At 34.3% G+C, this 19,823-nt stretch overlaps 1 protein-coding gene across 1 annotated transcript; it reads left to right on the forward strand.

Annotated features, from left to right (window-relative positions):
• Positions 1 to 17,511: 17,511 nt before the first annotated feature.
• On the forward strand, positions 17,512 to 17,982 carry LOC136805160 (uncharacterized). The gene has a single exon (XM_067061723.1). The coding sequence runs from the start codon at positions 17,512 to 17,514 to the stop codon at positions 17,980 to 17,982; it is 471 nt and encodes a 156-aa protein (XP_066917824.1).
• The last annotated feature ends 1,841 nt before the right edge of the window (positions 17,983 to 19,823 follow it).

The raw sequence follows: 19,823 nt of genomic DNA on the forward strand, positions 1-19,823 counted from the left end.
ATTTTATGATTTTGTACAGGGGGGGGTACAGCCGCAGGGTACTAACCCATAGCCGGGTGGTGGTGTCTAATTTGGAAATTCAAAAAAGTTAGTACCCGGTACTAATTTTGGGGTGGGGGTGGGTATATCTCCAATTTTAAGTTAGTACCCGGTACCAATTTTAGGGTGGGGTGGGTATCATTTCAATTTTTCTTCAAGTACTCAGGCCCTGAATATGGTACATTTTGGTTAATTTTTGTCTTCAACTTTCAGGATTTGATGAGAAAAGATTCCTCCTTGTTATGGCTGACAGTATCTGACAGTATTGAAAAGTTCCCCTTCCAATTGAAGGTACTTTCCCTGCTTATCAAGTATGTAGGGAGGTTTGGAGGTTGTTAGTTTCAATAGTTTTCAGAAAAAAGAACTGTTATGTTTCTATCAATAAAGAATTATTTCATTCAAATTCATGGGTACTTTCCCTACTTTCTAAGAGGAGAATTTTATGACCACTAAGTTATACAAATATTGAAATAGCTAATGTAAAGAAAGCTATCGTTCAAAATCAGTATTGTTTTAATTAGTGAGAAGGATAGTTCGGCTTTGACATCTCAAGTTAGAACGAGGTATATGTTCTTATTGCCTTCTGATGAAAAGAATTACAACGCTGTTGCATCCAAAGTGATACAATCTGTCTTTTAAACAATAAAATTCTTATCCAAACTGATGATTCTTACAGCCTGGTTTTTTGCTAGAGGGTTAGTTTATTAGTTTATTGCAGTTTATATTATACCCTATAGCTTATTTCTGTTTATATTTGTTTTTTGTTTGTTTGTCTGTTTATGACAATTAAGACGGAGGCAGGTCAACTAAGCAAAGCCAACCAGAGCCAACAATGCAACTTTTTTCTATTTCAACTTCTTTCATAAGATTGACACAGTTTTGAATAATTTGAATAAATTACCAATCTATTGAAGAAAAAAATAGGAAATTCATCCAATCCAAGCTTTCATGCTATTCTTCAATTTTTATCAACTTGATTTTTACTTCTTCTGATAGATATATACTTTTATTGCCGTTATTACAGCTATATGATATTTTACTTTTGCCAAGGAATTTCCTTGTTTTACCTTTGTAATTAAAAGTTGTGTTTGATTTAAAGAACTTTTAAGAGGATCTGAGTTAAAAAAAAAAACATGGTATATACAAGTCATAATAACAACAAAGAGCTGCTTTTGCTGGCTTTTGAAAGATTGGGACCATGCTTGGCAAGTTTTAAGGGTGGTGTCTCCTATTTTCCTTGGTAATTTTAAAGCAGGTACCCGGTACTAAAAAGGGGGTGGGGGTCCCTTTTTCCTTAAAAAAAAGTAAGTACCCGGTACTAAAAGGGGGGTGGGGGTCCCTTTTTCCTTAAGAAAAAGTAAGTACCCGGTACTAAAAAGGGGGTGGTGGTACCTAAGACAAATTTTTCTTAAAAATCAGGTTAGTACCCTATGGGTTAGTACCCTATGGGTTAGTACCCTGCGGCTGTACCCCCCCCTGTTTTGTAAGTAATTGTGTCACTAGGTCAAAATACGTTGTTATTCTATTCAATTGTCATTTTATAATATCTAAATAGCATTTATTACTTTTTTGTAATTTAACGCGCTATGATGTATTGATGTTATGTTATGTATATGTTATGATCTTATTTTTTTCTCCGGTCTGCACTTTGTTGACCTGTGACCTGTGACCTGTAACCTGTGACCTGCGTTTTACACTAACCGTGCATTGAACATGAAATTCATGCATTTGGTCATTGACTTTTACACACTTTTTGTACAACTTTCTGTACATATTTTTTCATTTTTGAGAAATTTTGTCCAATTTTCCAGTTTCTCCGATATTTAGAAGAAACATTTCCACAAATTTTCCAATGTAAATACAGTATATGAAAAAAATATTTTCGGATTTCCTGATTTTTAGGTAAAAATATCTCCCGAAAAATATTTCCTTGATTTTCCAAATTTTGGAAAAAAAATACTTCTTCTCCGATCTTCTGATTTTTGGAAGAAAGATTTCCAAGGTTTTTTGAAAGAATATATATTTCCCCAATTTTGAAATAAATATTTTCCTGATTTTCCAATTTTGGAAAAAATATTCCCTGATTTTTCCAATTTTGAAAAAAATATTTCCCTGATTTTCCAATTTTTGAAAAAAAATATTCCCTGATTTTCCAATTTATGAAAAAGAAATTTCCCTGATTTTCCAATTTTTAGAAAAAAAATTTCTCTGATTTTCCAATTTTCATAAAAAGTATTTCCCTGATTCCAATTTACAGAAAAAATATTTCCCTGATTCCTATTTTCAGAAAATTATTTCCCTCCTGATTTTCGAATTTTCGGAAAACATATAATTTCCCTGATTTTCCAAAATTTGGAAAAAAATATTTCCCTGATTTTCCAATTTTAAAATGGAGTTATTCATAACTCAGGTTAATTGAAAAGAGAGTCTTTGCCGGCGCCCTAGTAAACGCCCGTTACACCCTGTCAGTCGTATGCGTTCACCAGATCTACTTTGACCAGAAAGTCTGGGTTCTAAATTTAGCCGACCTCGTGCGTGGTCTCATATATAAAATACCTCAGTCTCTAGTAACGCTTCTTTCGAACATCGTCAGTCTTGGTTCCCGCCCTCCCACACCTTTCCTTCATAACTTTACTATTTGCTAATATTGAAAATAAAAAGGATGCAAGTTCCTGTTTGTTAGTCATTTTATTTATATTTGCATATTTTGAGTTTCATATAAACGTGGAGTTAATTTAGTTGATTTAATTTATAGTATATATGGTCTTCTATGTAAGTAGTAATTTAGGGGTTGGCTTCGCTACGCTACGCTTCTATTGAAAATTTTGAATCTTCTTCATGCCAGTGATGATGTAATCAATAAGATTATTTCCACCCGGTAACCAATCCGGTTGATATATTTCCACCCGGTAACCAATCCGGTCGATATGATATGATATTATGATATGAGATTATTTCCACCCGGTAACCAATCCGGTTGATATATTTCCACCCGGTAACCAATCCGGTCGATATGATATTATGATATGAGATTATTTCCACCCGGTAACCAATCCGGTGAATCCGTTTATGCGGTGTTATTTGAGATTTCCACCCGGTAACCAATCCGGTGAAATGATATGAGATTATTTCCACCCGGTAACCAATCCGGTGATATATTATGATATGAGATTATTTCCACCCGGTAACCAATCCGGTGAATGTCATTGCTGATTCCTGGCATCTATAGTGTTACTTATATGATTTTAGAAAAGCGTAAGCGGAGCCTTCCCCTTTAATTCCCCAAAAAATAATTATCTTCAAATTGAAATTATTCACTTCTCAGTTCCGTCTCGATGTATCAATTAAAAGAAGTATTTCCCTGATTCCAATTTTCAGAAAAAAATATTTCCATGATTCCAATTTTCAGAAAAAATATTTCCCTGATTCCAATTTTCAGAAAAATGTTACCCTTAAAAAATATTTCCCTGATTTTCAATTTTTTTTTATAATTTTTCCTGATTTCCCAACTTTTGCAAATGTTACCCTTAAAAAATATTTCCCTGATTTTCAATTTTTTTTTAATAATTTTTCCTGATTTCCCAACTTTTGCAAAAAATACTTCCCTGATTTTCCAAATTTTGAAAAAAATATTTCCCTGATTTTCAAATTTTCAAAAGAAGTATTTTCCTGATTCCAATTTTCAGAAGAAAAAAAACTTCCTTGACTCCAATTTTCAGAAAAAATATTTCCGATTTTCAAATTTTCATAAAAAGTATTTCCCTGATTCCAATTTTCAGAAAAATATTTCCCTGATTTTCCGATTTTTGGAAAAAAGCTCATAGAAAACACTTTTTGTATTTGCTTTGAAATTTTTTCCCGCCTAAAATTGTCATCTCAAAAGTTGGCATAGGTCTGTGCCTGACAACTGCCCTAAAAACCATGGAGACTGTAACACATTACGCAAACACCAGCACACCAGAAAGGCAGGAGGATAGGATGTTTTTTGTCCCCCCCCCTACCCAGATTTTTATCAAAAAAGCCCAGGCTATGTAGAGTTAGTGGTTCAAACCATCTTCTTCAAATACAACGTGCTTAAGGATTTATAATGATGATATGTTCTTCGAAAGAATAAGATGATAAAAAAAAATCATACCTTCCTTTTCTTTTTGGACTTTTTGTCCGCCATCTTGTATTGCAATGTGTTTTTATTTTGTGGTCTTGGAAAGGACCGTAGATCTAGTTTTTTCGAAAACGAAAGTTCAGGGGTCGTAGTGAATTGCATTCAGGGGGTTGCTATTTCCGGGGGTAAAGTTTAACTACTAATTACTTCTTTTGGATCAAGAAAAATCACAGTATGAACTATTTTCAGGTAAAATGTACATATATTACTTAAATGAAAATATTACTACAAAATAGCAATCATATTTCTCAAGAATATCTAAATAAATTAAAAGTACTTTTTAAGTCTGTTACCCCTTGCTCATAAATGATTTACGTAAACATTGAAAAAAGCCGAACCAGCTGACATCAACCACTGACCTTTATATAAACCCTGGACCAAACAATATCTGCCATCTTTGATTGGAGTTTTTTTAGATTTGGTACCCAAGGAGAAGCCATTGCAATGTTAAAAATTAACGTTTAACGCCGCTACATCATCAAAAGAATTTGAGGAAAAGTAGACCTAGCGCTCTCGATGCATTTACACCGCTATCGAGTAGTGCCGACATTAGGGTACCAATTTTCAAAAAACTCCGATCAAAGATTTTGCTTGGCTGGGATTGAGAAGCTTTGTCCAGGGTATATAAAGGTCAGTGACATCAACGCAGTCGTTCGAGAAGGAAAGAGCAAGTTGGAGGAAGATAAATTTTCGACATTTTTTGAGTGATATTATTCAAAAAGAATATCTTTCCAAGTAACATAAAGAAGTCACAAAGATGTCGACAAAAAGATCGAGAAATCTTCGCATCGCAGTCGTTTGCAGTAGTAACATGAATAGAAGTATGGAGGCCCACAGCTTTTTGAGGTATTATTTTCTTTTTACACCACCAACAACCACCCGTTTTATTTCCATTATTTTCATCTTATTGCTCAAAGAATACATATATTTGACTTTTAGAGTGCTCTTAATCCAAAGGGTATGTACATATATATCTTCCTGTATATAGTGGATCTACTTCACTAATGGATTGTTATTATTTTATGGAATATTCACCTCTTAACTTAATGTTTGACCAGATGTTTGATTAAAATTACACATTTCGGTGTTTCTGTCATCTTTATGAATTTATACGTCGTCAACTGCTCTAACTTGGGACTATCTGACAAGACATGGGTCAACCATTCAGTCCATTTTACCGAACCTCCAAAGTCATTTAATACACCTCATCGGAAATTCCACAATTAAACAATCGTGCTATAAAATGGGTCTGTTGAAATTGGGAGGTAAACATAAATGGTAGCGCGAGTAAACAAAACAAAGCTTTCAAGATGCTAGCAGAAGCCATTAAAAAGAAAAAAACAACAACTTCGGTGGTTCTTCAGTTGATTTGGAGGCTCTTTTGGCATCAATATTTTGGGTGTTTTGTAAGGTTTTTTGCCTGAAAACCGCAATATCGCGCTTTGTTTACCTCCCAAAAAGTGTTGCGTAGCAACAACGCGAGGAGGTGGAATTTCCGATGAGGTGTATTAACAAATCATAGGTAGCAAATAATGTGAATATGCTACTCACCAGGTAGGCTTTCACACCGCAAAAGGAACAAATCTTTTTGATGAGAAACATGTAAATGCGATCGCGCACATTTGCGCAAGCATCCAATTTGAAGCAAACTAATGCTCTATCTTCGCTGGGTAAGGCCTGAGTCACATATAACTTGTGTTCGTGTCATTTCCAGCCCCAAAATGTGAGTCGGTCTGCATATAAAATCATCGGAAAAATACACTCTGAACATAGGTGGTCAGTTAGTTAGTGCTGGATTCATCGGAAAAATGCGCTGAGCCTCTGAGTATATAGGTTTGTTCAGGCGGCAAGTTATCATCAGGCGCACGAGCTGTAATATGATTATTTTACATATCGCGACCGCACAAAAAGCAGTTGCATAGCGCTTTTTAAGGCAAAAAATCTTTGAAACATTGCAGACAGAAGTCTTAAAAACACCCAATGATCAAAACGCCGGCTACGCTGAATCTACGAAATTCTTTGAATTTAACATCGCTGAAAAATCCGACAGATCTTCCGACTTTCCGACTCTAAAAGGGTTTGATTTTTAACATAGAAAGTGAGTCGGTCGAGCGACGCGAACACAACTTATTTGTGATCTTGGCCTAAACCAAAGTTTGGTACTGACAATTTGGTCAATCAAGATATTTTTTTTGCCTTGTTTTTCTCACCATGTCCAGTTGTTTTCTGATTGAAAAAATTGGCTCTGAACTGCTCGTCTCGTCGTCAACAGTATATTAAGGCAACAATTGCCTTGTCTTATCCAGAAATATTCCAATAATTATGTAAAAAAGGAGAAATTCCCCAAAATTGCTGGAGTTTCTAAATCAGGAAGCATTTTTACTTTTGGTACGAAAGTTGGCTTTGAGCACTCCAAACACTTTGGCCATGGAATATAATAATAATATAGTTTTACAAATTCGCAGGCCACTGATATAAATGACTCAATATTATACCTTATAAATAATTAACATTCACTGGGTAGTTAGGAAATTCACTTTAAGCAGCACTTCTTAATATTTTTCCTATTTTGATACATGATTACTAGTAAGTTACTACTTAACTACTAAGTAACTATATATTGGATGGAGATAAAAATACCATTCTATGCTAGAAATTTTCACAGTGCTCAGTATTTCCCAAGACAGTGAGTAAGGGCAAAATAGATTTAACAAAACTGAAATCAGATGAGCTCAGAGTGAATTTGATATTTGGGTATGATCGCTGAATGCTGTTCTTTATCCTATAAATAGCCCAAAACTCCAATTAACAATCAAAAGCATCAATTTTGGATAGATTGCTGTGGTATAGCCACTTTTTATCGAATCAATTTTGATGCGTGCAATTACGACTATTATAAGAAAACTCATGCTTTTGATAAATCTGCCAACCTACTCATAGGTCTTTTATATATGCAGTTGATATTCTTTACAAGAAATCTCTATCCCTCAGTTTTTATTGAATGAAAATATACCATCAACTGCTCTGATTTGGGACGATTGGTCGAAACACGGGACTGTTGATATCTGGCCTGTATTTTCAATTACTGTTAAATGTCTTTGACAACAAATTGTAACTCCACCAAGTTTATCAATCATACTTTCTGTCATAACATGTCACAATAACTTTCACTGATAGTGCGACCTTTTAACTTTTTTGTTTTCATTCAAAATGACCGAACGTCGATTGGAGAATTAGAGAATGCCTGCTGCCTATCGCCCGATGGGATTAACAAATAATGAATTAACTCAAATCAAATGACTTTGGAGGTTCGGTGAAATGCTATCTTTACTTCTGCCCTCTTTTTTCTGCCTTTTTAAGTATCACGCCTAGATCTAAATCACACCATTATGTCAAAAAAAATTTAGAATCTCGTTATACCAATAGCAGCCAATAGAATAGCCCAATTTATGCAAGCCACCAAGTCTTAAGGACCAATTTTAAAATTATTCCTTGTTGTAACCACCTCGTAATTCACTAAGTCCTAACCAATTTTTGTGTTGCAACCTCGTTCTCTTGCTGAATAAAATTCTGAAAATAAAGCTAAATTTTATGTTGTTTTATATAGTGTTTTAAAATTAATATAATTCAGAAAACATACAAAAACCCTTTGGATTAATACATAGAAAAAAATTCTTAAAGTTAGAAAAAATCAGCTTGGTTAGTATGGGTTAGTTTAATCTTAGACTTGCAAAATTAACAATCTGTTTTTACTTTATTTTTTGTAGTAAACGAGGATTCAATGTCAAGTCGTATGGCACTGGAAACCAAGTCAAGCTACCAGGACCATCAGCTGACAGGCCAAATGTTTATCCGTTCACAACCCCATATGACCACATTTACAGGGAACTCTACAGGAAAGACGCTCATTTGTATCCTCCTCCATTGATCAGTTCAAGTCCTTTTCCATGATTGAATTTTGTTCATTTCATGAACAATTTTGAATGGTATGGAGGTTAAAATCAGGTTTGCATACACTATGTGCTTAGCCAGGTTAAGTCAGTCAGTTAGTAAGGTCAGGAAAAGAATTTAAAGTTTTAAAATTCAAGAAGTAATGCTGTGATTCTCAAGGAATGCCTGACAGGTAAATTCGGAGAGATGGTGTTTTGGACTCGTCTAATGAATAAATACTAATTCATGATATGCACCACTGGAGGGTCTTCTGAGAACTTTAAAATTTTCCACCCAATACGTCACTTAAACAATAGAAACAGTGACGTATTGGGTGGAACAAAAACAGAAAAGTTGCATAATTTCGTGAAGTCGTTGCAGTGGTGCATAACATGAATTGTTTACTCGTTAATGTTCTGTTCAATATAGTATATGGCCTTATATTTGGTAATCGGAATGGTATCCCTATGTCTAAAGAATTTAGAATTTTCACCACCGAAGTACAGTAACTGCTGTTACCACAGCTTTTATTTGACGTGTCCAAGCAAAGAAAAAGGTAAGAACGAACCTTCTTTGTTCTATTTTCTAACGTTTGAGATATATTTCATAAATATTTTTTTTGCATTTTTCAATATTATTATATGAATTTTACTGTGTCTGTTGTTTTGCACTCTGACAATATTATTCCTAATGTTTCCCTATTCTATTGAATGTGTGAAATATATCCAAAATAAAATGATTACAAAAATTTATTTGTTTGGTTGTTTTCTGTGTCAATTCTTTTTGTCTGGCGTTTCGATTGATACTCTAAAAATGCCTGCCTTAAATTTCTAATTTCTTTCGATCTGATTTTTTTTTTCTAAATATTTCAGCTGAACTTTTTTAAGTTATTCTCGGCTATATTTAACCAGAGATCTGATTCAACACTAAACAGCAAAACATCCCTTTTCGAGTAGAAAGATTCTTTTGTGAGAGGCCTTTCTTGACTTTTCAACGATATGGCTATTATTTTCATCAAAAACATCGAACGCTTTTGACCAAATCTAGAAAATTGTTACGGTTGATTTTTTACTTTGTTATTTTGGATCATACTTCTTTCTTCTTTTGGTCTAGTTCCATCTGACTAGATATAATTTTTACCCTCGTTTGCATTTTTTAAGAAGTCTTACTAAATGATGCGCGTTTGTTTGATAGCCCTTTTATTACGTATTTTTGGAGCTTTTTAAAAACGAAGTGAGTGATTCCAATCTGAAGAATATTTTTTAATGAAATGTATCATAGAAAGTTTGCTGAAGTCTATCGCTTTTTGTCTTAAAAAATGGGTGTAGTTTTCAGGGCTTGGGATATATATATATAGTGAAGATGTGTAATATCTGTCATTGTAGAAAAAGAAAAGTATTGATATATAACTCAAACTGATAAAAACGAAAAAAAGTGAAAAATTGTTAATTATGTATATTTACGAATATTATATTCATCCTTATACACAGGAAAAAATTAGCAGATCACAAGTTTGTGAAACGTCGTTTCCGGCCCTTAAAAATCGGACTTTCAAAATTTAGTTTGTGAAATAAAGTTCGGGATATTGTGAACATTGGGTTTTCTTATTTCACATTTAAATTTTCTTTTCACAAGGTTTAAATTAAATAAGCATTTTTCAGCCTTTTCAACCCTGGGCCTAAGCATCTTCGAGCCTGTTTTTTTTATTTTTATGAAATAAAAATGTACTATGCTTTGGGTTTGCAGAGGTATGCGCAATAGTGCTAGACAAAACCCGAAAAAGTCGTCGTTTCTGAAACCCTAGATAAGCTTAGAATAGTAATTAATTCTCTTGAAATTCGTCTGATGTACGTACTGCGTCAGTACAAAAAACATTTTAAACGATTTTACAAAGATTTGGTTTTTCGTTTTTCGTTTTTCGTTTTGTTCAATGAAATTTTTGAAATTTACTAAAATTAAATTTTTTGATCGAGAGAATTGGTGAACTAATGAGAGAATATTGTAAGTTATTTTGCGAGAAATTTGACTGAAAGGAGGGAAAATTGTTGTTTTTTGGCAATTATTAATTTGACGAGTGAGGTGAATTTTAAGGTAAGTCCCTTCCTTAACCGTAAACATAAAATGACAGTGCCAACAAAGTGACGCTCGACATTCAAAAATACAAAATGGGGGTGAATTTGGGCCGAAAAATACATAGAAATATTTTTTGACTTGGTATATGAAAAAGCCTCATTAAATTTCGCGAAGAAAGGGCCAAAAATCGCGAAAATCGCGAAAGTTTGTACGCCTAAAGTAGCCCGACTTTCGAAAAAAAAACTGCATACAAATGGGATATTTTGTACTTCGTGCAAAATTTCTTCATCAGCGTTTTCTAATTTCTTCTAAAGTCTGTCTCGAAATAATTTGCAGCTGGAGAAAAAAATGGCTGTAACTTTTGATAGAATTCCAATCAAGTTGCGATTTTGTGCTCGTTAAAAAGATATTCGTGAGTGGAATATTATCAAGTAAAAAACTTGAGAAAAAAAAGGAAAATGAAGAAGAAAAAAATCAACTTTTTGTAGAAATGTGGTATAATTACCATTTTCACAGGAGTGATTCTTCAATCTTAGATCATCATCACTGTCAAAAAAATTTTCAAAAATATTCATTCAATCAAAAGATATCAAAGAAAGTTTATTGCTGGTTGACTCTATAAAATAGTAAAAACTGGTAAAAAACGACAAAAAAACAGCCTTTTGTCGATCAATCAGCAACAAACTTTGTTTGATATCTTTTGATTGAATGAATATTTTTGAAAAAATTTTTCACATTGATGATGATCTAAGATTGAAGAGCCACTCCTGTGAAAATGGTAATTATACCACATTTCTACAAAAAGTTGATTTTTTTCTTATTCATTTTTCATTTTCATTTTCCTTTTTTTTCTCAATTTTTTTACTTGACAATATTCCACTCACGAATATCTTTTTAACAAGCACTTAATCGCAACTTGATTCGAATTCTATCAAAAGTTACAGCCATTTTTGTCTCCAGCTGCAAATTATTTCGAGACAGACTTTAAATACAGAAGGCAAGGTTCTCTAAAAGCTGACTTTTACCGTTTTCCCCGGAAAGTCTTTTAGCCGTAACCCAAAGTTCCTTGCCAAAACTAAGCATGTTTTTTATCCAAAAAATCATTTTATATGGCAGGCAATATCACCTCTAAAACATCTGAAATCCAGCTTTGAAACAAGTTTTTCATTCTTCCGCGCCTCTGTGATATGCTGTTCTGTCTTTCCTTTTTCGTTTAAACATTTTGATCACCATTCAGCATGTTGCTGTTTTTCCTTACCGGGGTGTTTACACCACTCTACCACTTTTGATCTACCTTAATAAATATTTTCTACTTGGTGACGTCATTGAAAATGACACCTGTCAACTACTTAACTGGTGAGAGAACCCGTACCTGAGAGAAAATCAATTGAAAGTAAATTAGAAGAAATTTTGGAATTCTGTTTTGAATATGGTTTGAAATTTCGGTGCATGGATTCTGGTATACTTTTATCGTGAATGAGATCTTTATTGTATATTTTATTATATATTGAATATTGCTAAGATTTGTAACATTTTGTGTGTAATATTCTTTGCTGTGGATACGAACTTTAAGACACGAAGATTATAAGAAGAAAACGTGTTGCAGAGATGAAGTTATACGCGTCACGAAGAACTTAAACTTTAATAATGGTAACTATAATTTGTTTATTATTTCATTTTTTTGCTTAAATCCCTAGCCTGTACCAAACTGAATTATTCAGCACCTGACGCAATTATAAAGGTTTCTCTTACTTCATACCGGCTATCTATCTCTCCAAAATCAGTAATCAAATTATTTTTCGATTGATGTTACTTATACGTCTGATTGAATGAAAAGGTACGAACCTTGGTGAGGCCGCTGACATCCACTAAAGGATTCGTGCTTTCATAGATTAGAATAGAGAATGTTTATATACTACCGTTTTCGTAGAGTTCTGTAATTAGGCTAATGTATGGTACTAAAACCATTTAACATATGAAGCACTTATATCGATGGTCATTTTTTGATAGTATCATCGATGATAGTATATATCTTTTGATTGCTCTTTGAAAACTTTCTATTTATACTCTGTAATTTTAATTTCAAAACAGCTAACTAAATATTGCCGAGAATTCGTACAAATCATAGTGATACTTCTATGGGCTTAAATCTTGCAAGACCAAACGTTTTTACGAACTTTTGCCGTTTTTGCACAAATACTTTAGGCGTACAAACTTTCGCGATTTTAACGAAAAATATTTTTCGCGAGCATAAACTTTCGCAAATCAAGACGTAGAATTTAGAATTTTCACATGAAAAAATGACTTAGTGGGACAAATACTTCTTGAATTGGCTTGAAACATTTTTCCTTTGACTCATTAGTCTTTTAGCAGGCTAAAAAGTGCCATAAAAGTTACATTTTATTCAAACTTTGAGGTTTTACAGATTTTCTATTACAGTATGTCAAGAATATTTCGCGAGCATAAACATTCGCGAATGGCCCTTCCTAGAATTTTTAAAGACATTTCATTTACTTTCACGAAAATCGCGAAAGTTTCTGCTCGCGAAAGTTTGTACGCCTAAAGTAAGAAGCACAGGATTTCAAATAATTTGAGGTATTTACGAGCGCGCGGAATTTTATTCAATAGACGATATCAGCTTTACATGAAAACTCAGATTTGACCTCCGAGAATTCCCCACAATGCTTTGCGTGGAAAGAATTTCACCGTGAACTTTTTTCCGCGCAAAGCATTGTGGGCAATTTTCGGAGGTCAAACCTGAGTTTTCACGTTAAGCCGATATCGTCTATTAGAAAGAAATTGTGATGGATTTAAAAGACATTTTTGCTAATACTTTTCATATAAGATACTTTGAAGTTTCTGGCATTTTACGGGTAATGTCATTATAAGTTACCATAGCTACTAAAATATTTAAAGGTAATTAAAATTCGTTGACAAATTCATCGCCAAAAAATTGTCACTTTTTGCCGACGAATAGTTCTTTAACATAGTAACGTCGGCTTTTTAGAGTAAAAAACCTTTTCATAAATTACGTCACGAACATCGATTGCCTCGTTTTGATAATATTGCCATGGTGATCAACTCCCAGCGGATTTATATTAAGACTACTTTCTATTCATAATAAAAGCCATTTAATGTCTCAAGCGAAGGGACATAATCACCATGGTAATTGTTTGAATACGAGGCAAATGATGTTCATGACGTAATTTATTTCGTAAACAAATAACTTCATTGGCAAAATGTAATGGTCGGTCAAAAATTCTCAGCTTTGAGTTCGTCGGTCAAAATTTTTCACGTTTACGTCTTTGTTCACGCGAAATTTTCAAAAATTTTTTTTTTGCTTTTGCGTAAAAACCACTCAAAAGTTATAAAGGTTGTTACTTTGCTTAAAAAAAGTTTCAGTTTCCTTTTCAGCTGATTATGCAAAATTTTTTGCTCAATAAATTAAATCTCAGGAAGCCGATTAATGTTCGAGCTTCCTACATGTTTTTCTTTTTATAAGCATAACGCTTATAAGCATATGCAGGCCCAGTTTTTAGTTCCTTAAACAATGACTCTATTGTTTGAGAACAATAGAATGCTAAGCATAATGCGAGCCTGATATAGGGGTAGATACTTCCTTATAAAAAAAACATGTATTTTCGAACATGGCATCTTGCTCAAAGTGGGTAGATTAATCTTTTCGTATAAGCAACAACTTTATAAAAAACCAATCAGTAACTTTGTTACATCAGCGATTCTTCGAACTCAAAGCGATCGTATTTACTTTTCTTATAAGCATCAATTACTAATTTTATTTATAAATACATGTTTTTTTTATAAGCATACAAAAATCCGAAAACAGGCTCAGAGATGCTTAGGTCGAAAGCTTAATAAGGCTGAAAAATGCTTGAGGGATGCTTAAATCCAAAGCATAAATTTAGGGAAATACTGAAAATCCGTAAAAATTCCAGCCAAAAAAAGCCAAAATCAGGAAAAAAACATTTTTCGTAGGCTCAAGTAAAGCTTGCCATATGCTTAATTTTTCCCCATATCTGAGCCTAGATATGCTTATAAGTGCAATGCTTATAAAAAAACATGTAAAAGAACTTTTCGTTGATATATTCTTTCAAAGCAAACATGAAGATGAAATTGGCTAACAACGAACGCATTTATATTTCTTATAAGCATCAGTTTTGAAGCCATTAGATGTTAACTTTTGAGTTTTAAGCCTTAAAATGTCCCCTTAACATGTTCTTATTCTCACCATTTTGCGAGTCCATTTTCTTAAGAAATTGGGAGTAGAGTCTGCAAAGCCTTAAAATGTTCCTTAAAATAACTTGTTCTTAATATTTTGGTTATCGAAGCCCTAGTTTATTCTTAGAAAAAATGTAGGAGAGAGATAAGGCATAAGAAGGAAAGGTTTTTCAACTTTTAAGGGCTGGTCATGGCTGAGTTAATTATCTATTTTTTGCACCATAAAACTTATGACTAAAAGCGAATTCTTCTCATCGGTTCAAAAGTTAATGATGACGTTTCTTATGAAATTGATTCTTATGATAAAACAAACGGAATGGAAATTCTTATTAATTTGAAATATATGAATAGGCTTCATTGAGGTATAGTAGGGGGAAATTTGTTCGTTTTTTTGAGGTCGCTCGATTTTTTTAGCCAAAGCACTTGTTATACATTTTTGGAAAGCTAAGGGGTAGGGGAATCAAAATAATTTGGGTGCCAATTTTGTTTCGGACACTTTGGTGTGATTTTCGGGCGAATACGACGGTCACGGGCAAAAATCATAGGGTGAAAAATTAATGAAAATTTCAGCTTGAGAAAACGGAGACCTGTTGTATATTTTTGGAAAGCTCTCAAAAAATTAAGATTAGTGATATATTGCGAGTATAGGTGATTTCAGTACCTAACTCAAGATATTGAGCTTCCGAAAGCGCAAAAACTGGACAAAACAGCTGTTTCTATTCTGGCTGAAAAACACTGAAAAACACTGTTTTTAAGGATTAATATCTCGAGTTAGGTAAAGAAATCACCTATACTCGCAATATATCACTAATCTTAATTTTTTGAGAGCTTTCCAAAAATATACAACAGGTCTCCGTTTTCTCAAGCTGAAATTTTCATTAATTTTTCACCCTATGATTTTTGCCCGAGACCGTCGTATTTGTCCGAAAATCACACCAAAGCGTCCGAAACAAAATTGGCACCCAAATTATTTTGATTCCCCTACCCCTTAGCTTTCCAAAAATGTATAACAAGTGCTTTGACTAAAAAAATCGAGCGATTTTACAAATTTCCCCCTACTAGTACACCATTGATAAAAAAGACGCTGGTCTCACACATCTGAGCAGGAGACAAGTACTTGGATATCTGCGTACATCAAGGTCCGTTCCCACGAATCAAATGATCGGTTATCGCGATAAGCTAGCCTCTCAATTAAGCTAATGTTTTCACCCAATGTTTGTTTAACGATATCTTGTTAATGATGTCAAAGTCTGAATACCTCTTTTGTTGAGTGGAAGTTGAAATTTCCTGCCGAGATTTTGCGTTTTTTGTGTCATAAGACACATAAGGATAAAGTTATTTTTGCCATTCTCGGCCATTCTCAGTATGGGCTTTTCCAGAAAAGATTTGAACAAGGGGTGGAGGATATAATAATTTTCAGTGACTTACCCCCCGAACAACGGGTTTTACCCCCTGGACAAGCATCAGTTGACCCCCCGGACAAGGCAAATGTTGATGATTTTTCACTACCCCCGGACATTAAATCGTCCACCCCCCACGTACGGACATGTTCTGGAAGAGCCCTGTGCGTAAATTGAAAAAAACCTTTTTGAGCTTCAACTTATTCACTTACCTTAATGGTATTAAATTTCGCGGGTTATAGCGAAATTTTTTCGAGGAAACGTGTTTCGTGTGTATTAAATTTCGCGATTCACTAAATTGGGCATTTTCAAAAAGTGGGAATAAAGCAAGAAAATGACTGATTTCGTTTGAAACACAACGTATTGGGTGTAAACATAACAAGAATAGTAACAAAACTAGTGACAAAAATTATCGAAAATACTTATTTGTTACACTTAGTTACTATAATAGTAAGTGTAACAAATAAGTATTTTCGATTTTCGGCCTATTTTAAAAATCTTTCGCGTGCATTTAATTTTGCGATTTTGTATTTTTGAAAAATTTAAACGGTATTAAATTTCGCGAAGTTTGACTTAAAAATTGCGAAATTAAGTACCCGAGAAATTTAATGCCAATAAAGTGGAGTGAATTCCTATCTGTGTTTTTTATCTTGTCGAATTTTTTTAATTTGAATATATTCTCAAAATTTGTATGGATTTTTACAAACCTATTGCCAAATGTATATGAATATACATTGAAGTTTAAGTAATCAGCAAACGGGATTCTTCATGACAACTGGTTCAATATGTTGTGCCAAAACTTCAGAATACCCTGTGTGTGTCCAGAAAAAAGTCAAATATTAAAAAACGGACGCAGACGCGTTACTTTCTTTTTCTTTTGTTCTAATACGCAATAATGCAAAGCAAAAGCACAAAAAAAAATCTCTACTCAACGAAATGGCAATGATTAAATGATCAAAGCTTGTATTGTATTTGAAAGAAAGCTCATAAGATGTGATACTCACGTCCACGTCATGACTTGATGCGCTTTAAAAAGCGTTACTGAAAATTGACCTCCAGGGACGCACACAGACTTTATTGCTATGGATATATGAAACATAAACATTCCTCGTTACAGCTATGCATCTTGCAGCAGAAAACGTCGAAATTATACCCAAACAAACCCCTAAAGATTGATCCTTCCGTCTTTTGCCTTTGATTTTTTTCATTTGAAACTTTTAAAATGATCACTAAATTCGATATCGAATTTTGGTGTCTGTAAACATCACAAAAACTAATGAACTTTCGAGAATGTTCACAACTTCAGTTTCATTTAATAACTCTCCCAGTCTTTGATAAAAGCCTTGATAAAAGTTTGGAATTATAATTTACAATGCTTGCAGAAAATTTCAAGTGGCTTGGCTGAAAACTAGTGGTTTTTCAGCAATCAAAAACTCTCCAGTTTTACGTGAGGTTTAGCAATCACTGCCTTCGATGGACGTAACAAATGGCAATGTCGAAACTAATGTAAGTAAAAAAAGTTTGACTTTGATGATTCTTGAGAATTGTTTGATGGCTCTGGTGATTCTTGAGAAGGATTTAATTGCTCTGGTGATTCTTGAGAATGATTTGATAGCCCTGGTGATTCTTGAGAATGATTTGATGGCTCTGGTGATTCTTTAGAAGGATTTGATGGCTCTGGTGATTCTTGAGAAGGCATTGATGGCTCTGGTGATTCTTGAGAAGGATTTAATGGCTCTGGTGATTCTTGAGAAGGATTTGTTGGCACTGGTGATTCTTGAGAATGATTTGATGGCTCTGGTTATTCTTGAGAAGGATTTGATGGCTCTGGTGATTCTTGAGAAGGATTTAATGGCTCTGGTGATTCTTGAGAAGGATTTGATTGCTCTGGTGATTCTTGAGAAGGATTTGATGGCTCTGGTTATTCTTGAGAAGGATTTGATGGCACTGGTGATTATTGAGAATGATTTGATGGCTCTGGTGATTCTTGAGAAGGATTTGATGGCTTTGGTGATTCTTGAGAAGGATTTAATGGCTCTGGTGATTCTCGAGAATGATTTGATGGCACTGGTGATTCTTGAGAAGGATTTGAAGGAACTGGTGATTCTCGAGAAAGATTTGGTGGCCTTGGTGATTCTTTAGAAGGATTTGGTAGCCCTGGTGATTTTTTAGAAGGATTCGATGGCTCTGGTGATTCTTGAGAAAGATTTGATGGCTCTGATGATTCTTGAGAAAGATTGATGGCTCTGATGATTCTTGAGAAGGATTTGGTGGCTCTGGTGATTCTTGAGAAGATTTGAATTGCTCTGGTGAATTTTTGAGAATTTGATTTGAGGGCCTGGTGATTCTTGAAAATTTGATTTGATGGCTCTGGTGATTCTTGAGAAGGATTTGGATGGCTCTGGTGATTCTTGAGAAGGATTTGAGGCTCTGGTGATTCTTGAGAAGGATTTGATGGCTCTGGTGATTCTTGAGAAGGATTTGATGGCTCTGGTGATTCTTGAGAAGGATTTGATGGCTCTGGTGATTCTTGAGAAGGATTTGATGGCTCTGGTGATTCTTGAGAAGGACTTGATGACCTGGTAATTCGTACTTCGCTTTAGCCGGATCATCATTGCGACCCTCGGCGATCAACGTTTGGATGATCAATGTCCTCCTTCTCTTCTCAAAGCATCTTTATAAAATCGATCTTTGGTGGATTCATTACGCTTCTTTATACTTTGTCTTCGAGTGACTCCATTTGGAACCTTGTTTTGTTTTTTGTTGTCATTAAACAAAAGTCTCTTTGTCAGCGAATTATTTTGTTGGCGAGCTAGTGTCCCAGTAGCTGGTTTGTTGTTTAAGGACGAATTTGAATGTCAGAGGTTTTGCAATCTTTGAAGAATCTCATGATTGGTCAACATGTATCTAAACTCTTCACGTTTGCATCCGTTCTCACAAGTTTCTTAACATTGAACTTATTGAATTGAATCCTTTGCATTTGTACCTCTGAGTTCCAAGTCTGGCTGAGTATTGAGACGACTTCTAACAACCGAGTTGAAGATCATTACTCTTGTGCTTAGATGGATCTTGAAGTTTGTAAGCTTCTTTATAATTTCGTAAAACTTGGCTTGTGCGATATTGATTCGTAGGTTCAATCTCGGCATCTCCCGTAGACGGCTCGTCGTATTTTACTTCATCACCAAGATACCGAACACCTTGACATTTTCTTGGTATATTTTCGAGAGAAACGATAGACTCCGGATAGACAGAATCAAAGTCTTTTCGATATATTTGAAATTAAAAATCATTGTTTTAGTCTTTTTAATTGATATGCAATCCAAATTGTTGAATAATGAATGGAGAATATTTAGGGCTTTTCAAGATCGTGAACATTTCAAGAAAAGTTCAATATCGTCCGCATATCCTGACCAATTCACATAATGATCACCTTGATATCCAGACCTTCTTGTTCACGTGCACATGCAGTCGGACGTATTCTGTATTTTAGTTTAACAAATTGGATATTCCTTGAGCACATTTTGTTCGAACACCGCATGACATAGTCCATAATAAATTATAGAGAGGAGGAGATTCTTGACCACCTTGTCTGACTCCATCGTTAGGTTGAATATATCTTCCGGTGTTTCCGATGAGCAGTAGTTGTTGCGAATAGACAGCCTCCAGAATTTGAAAGAGTGTGTTATCGGCATTAGGAGGAAACCTTTGTTGGATGGATTTGAATAGCCAACTTCTCACGACATGATCAAAAGCTGAGCTGAGGTCGACGAACAAAACAAATGCAGGCTTTTTCATCATATCGGTTATTTGCTGTATTCTTTTCGTCACGAAAATACCGTCAGAGGTTCCTCTTCCCGAACGAAAGCCTTGTTGTTGTCGAGTAGGGTCTGGTCGTACAGCCTTTCAGTCTATTTAAGATAGTGAATAACAAGAATTTTAACATAATGGTTCCAATCTGAAGCCCTCGATATGTTTTAGGATCT

Source organism: Clytia hemisphaerica, unplaced genomic scaffold (genome assembly GCF_902728285.1).
Source record: "Clytia hemisphaerica strain Z4C2 unplaced genomic scaffold, Clytia hemisphaerica genome assembly, whole genome shotgun sequence".
Classification (NCBI taxonomy): Eukaryota; Metazoa; Cnidaria; class Hydrozoa; order Leptothecata; family Clytiidae; genus Clytia; species Clytia hemisphaerica.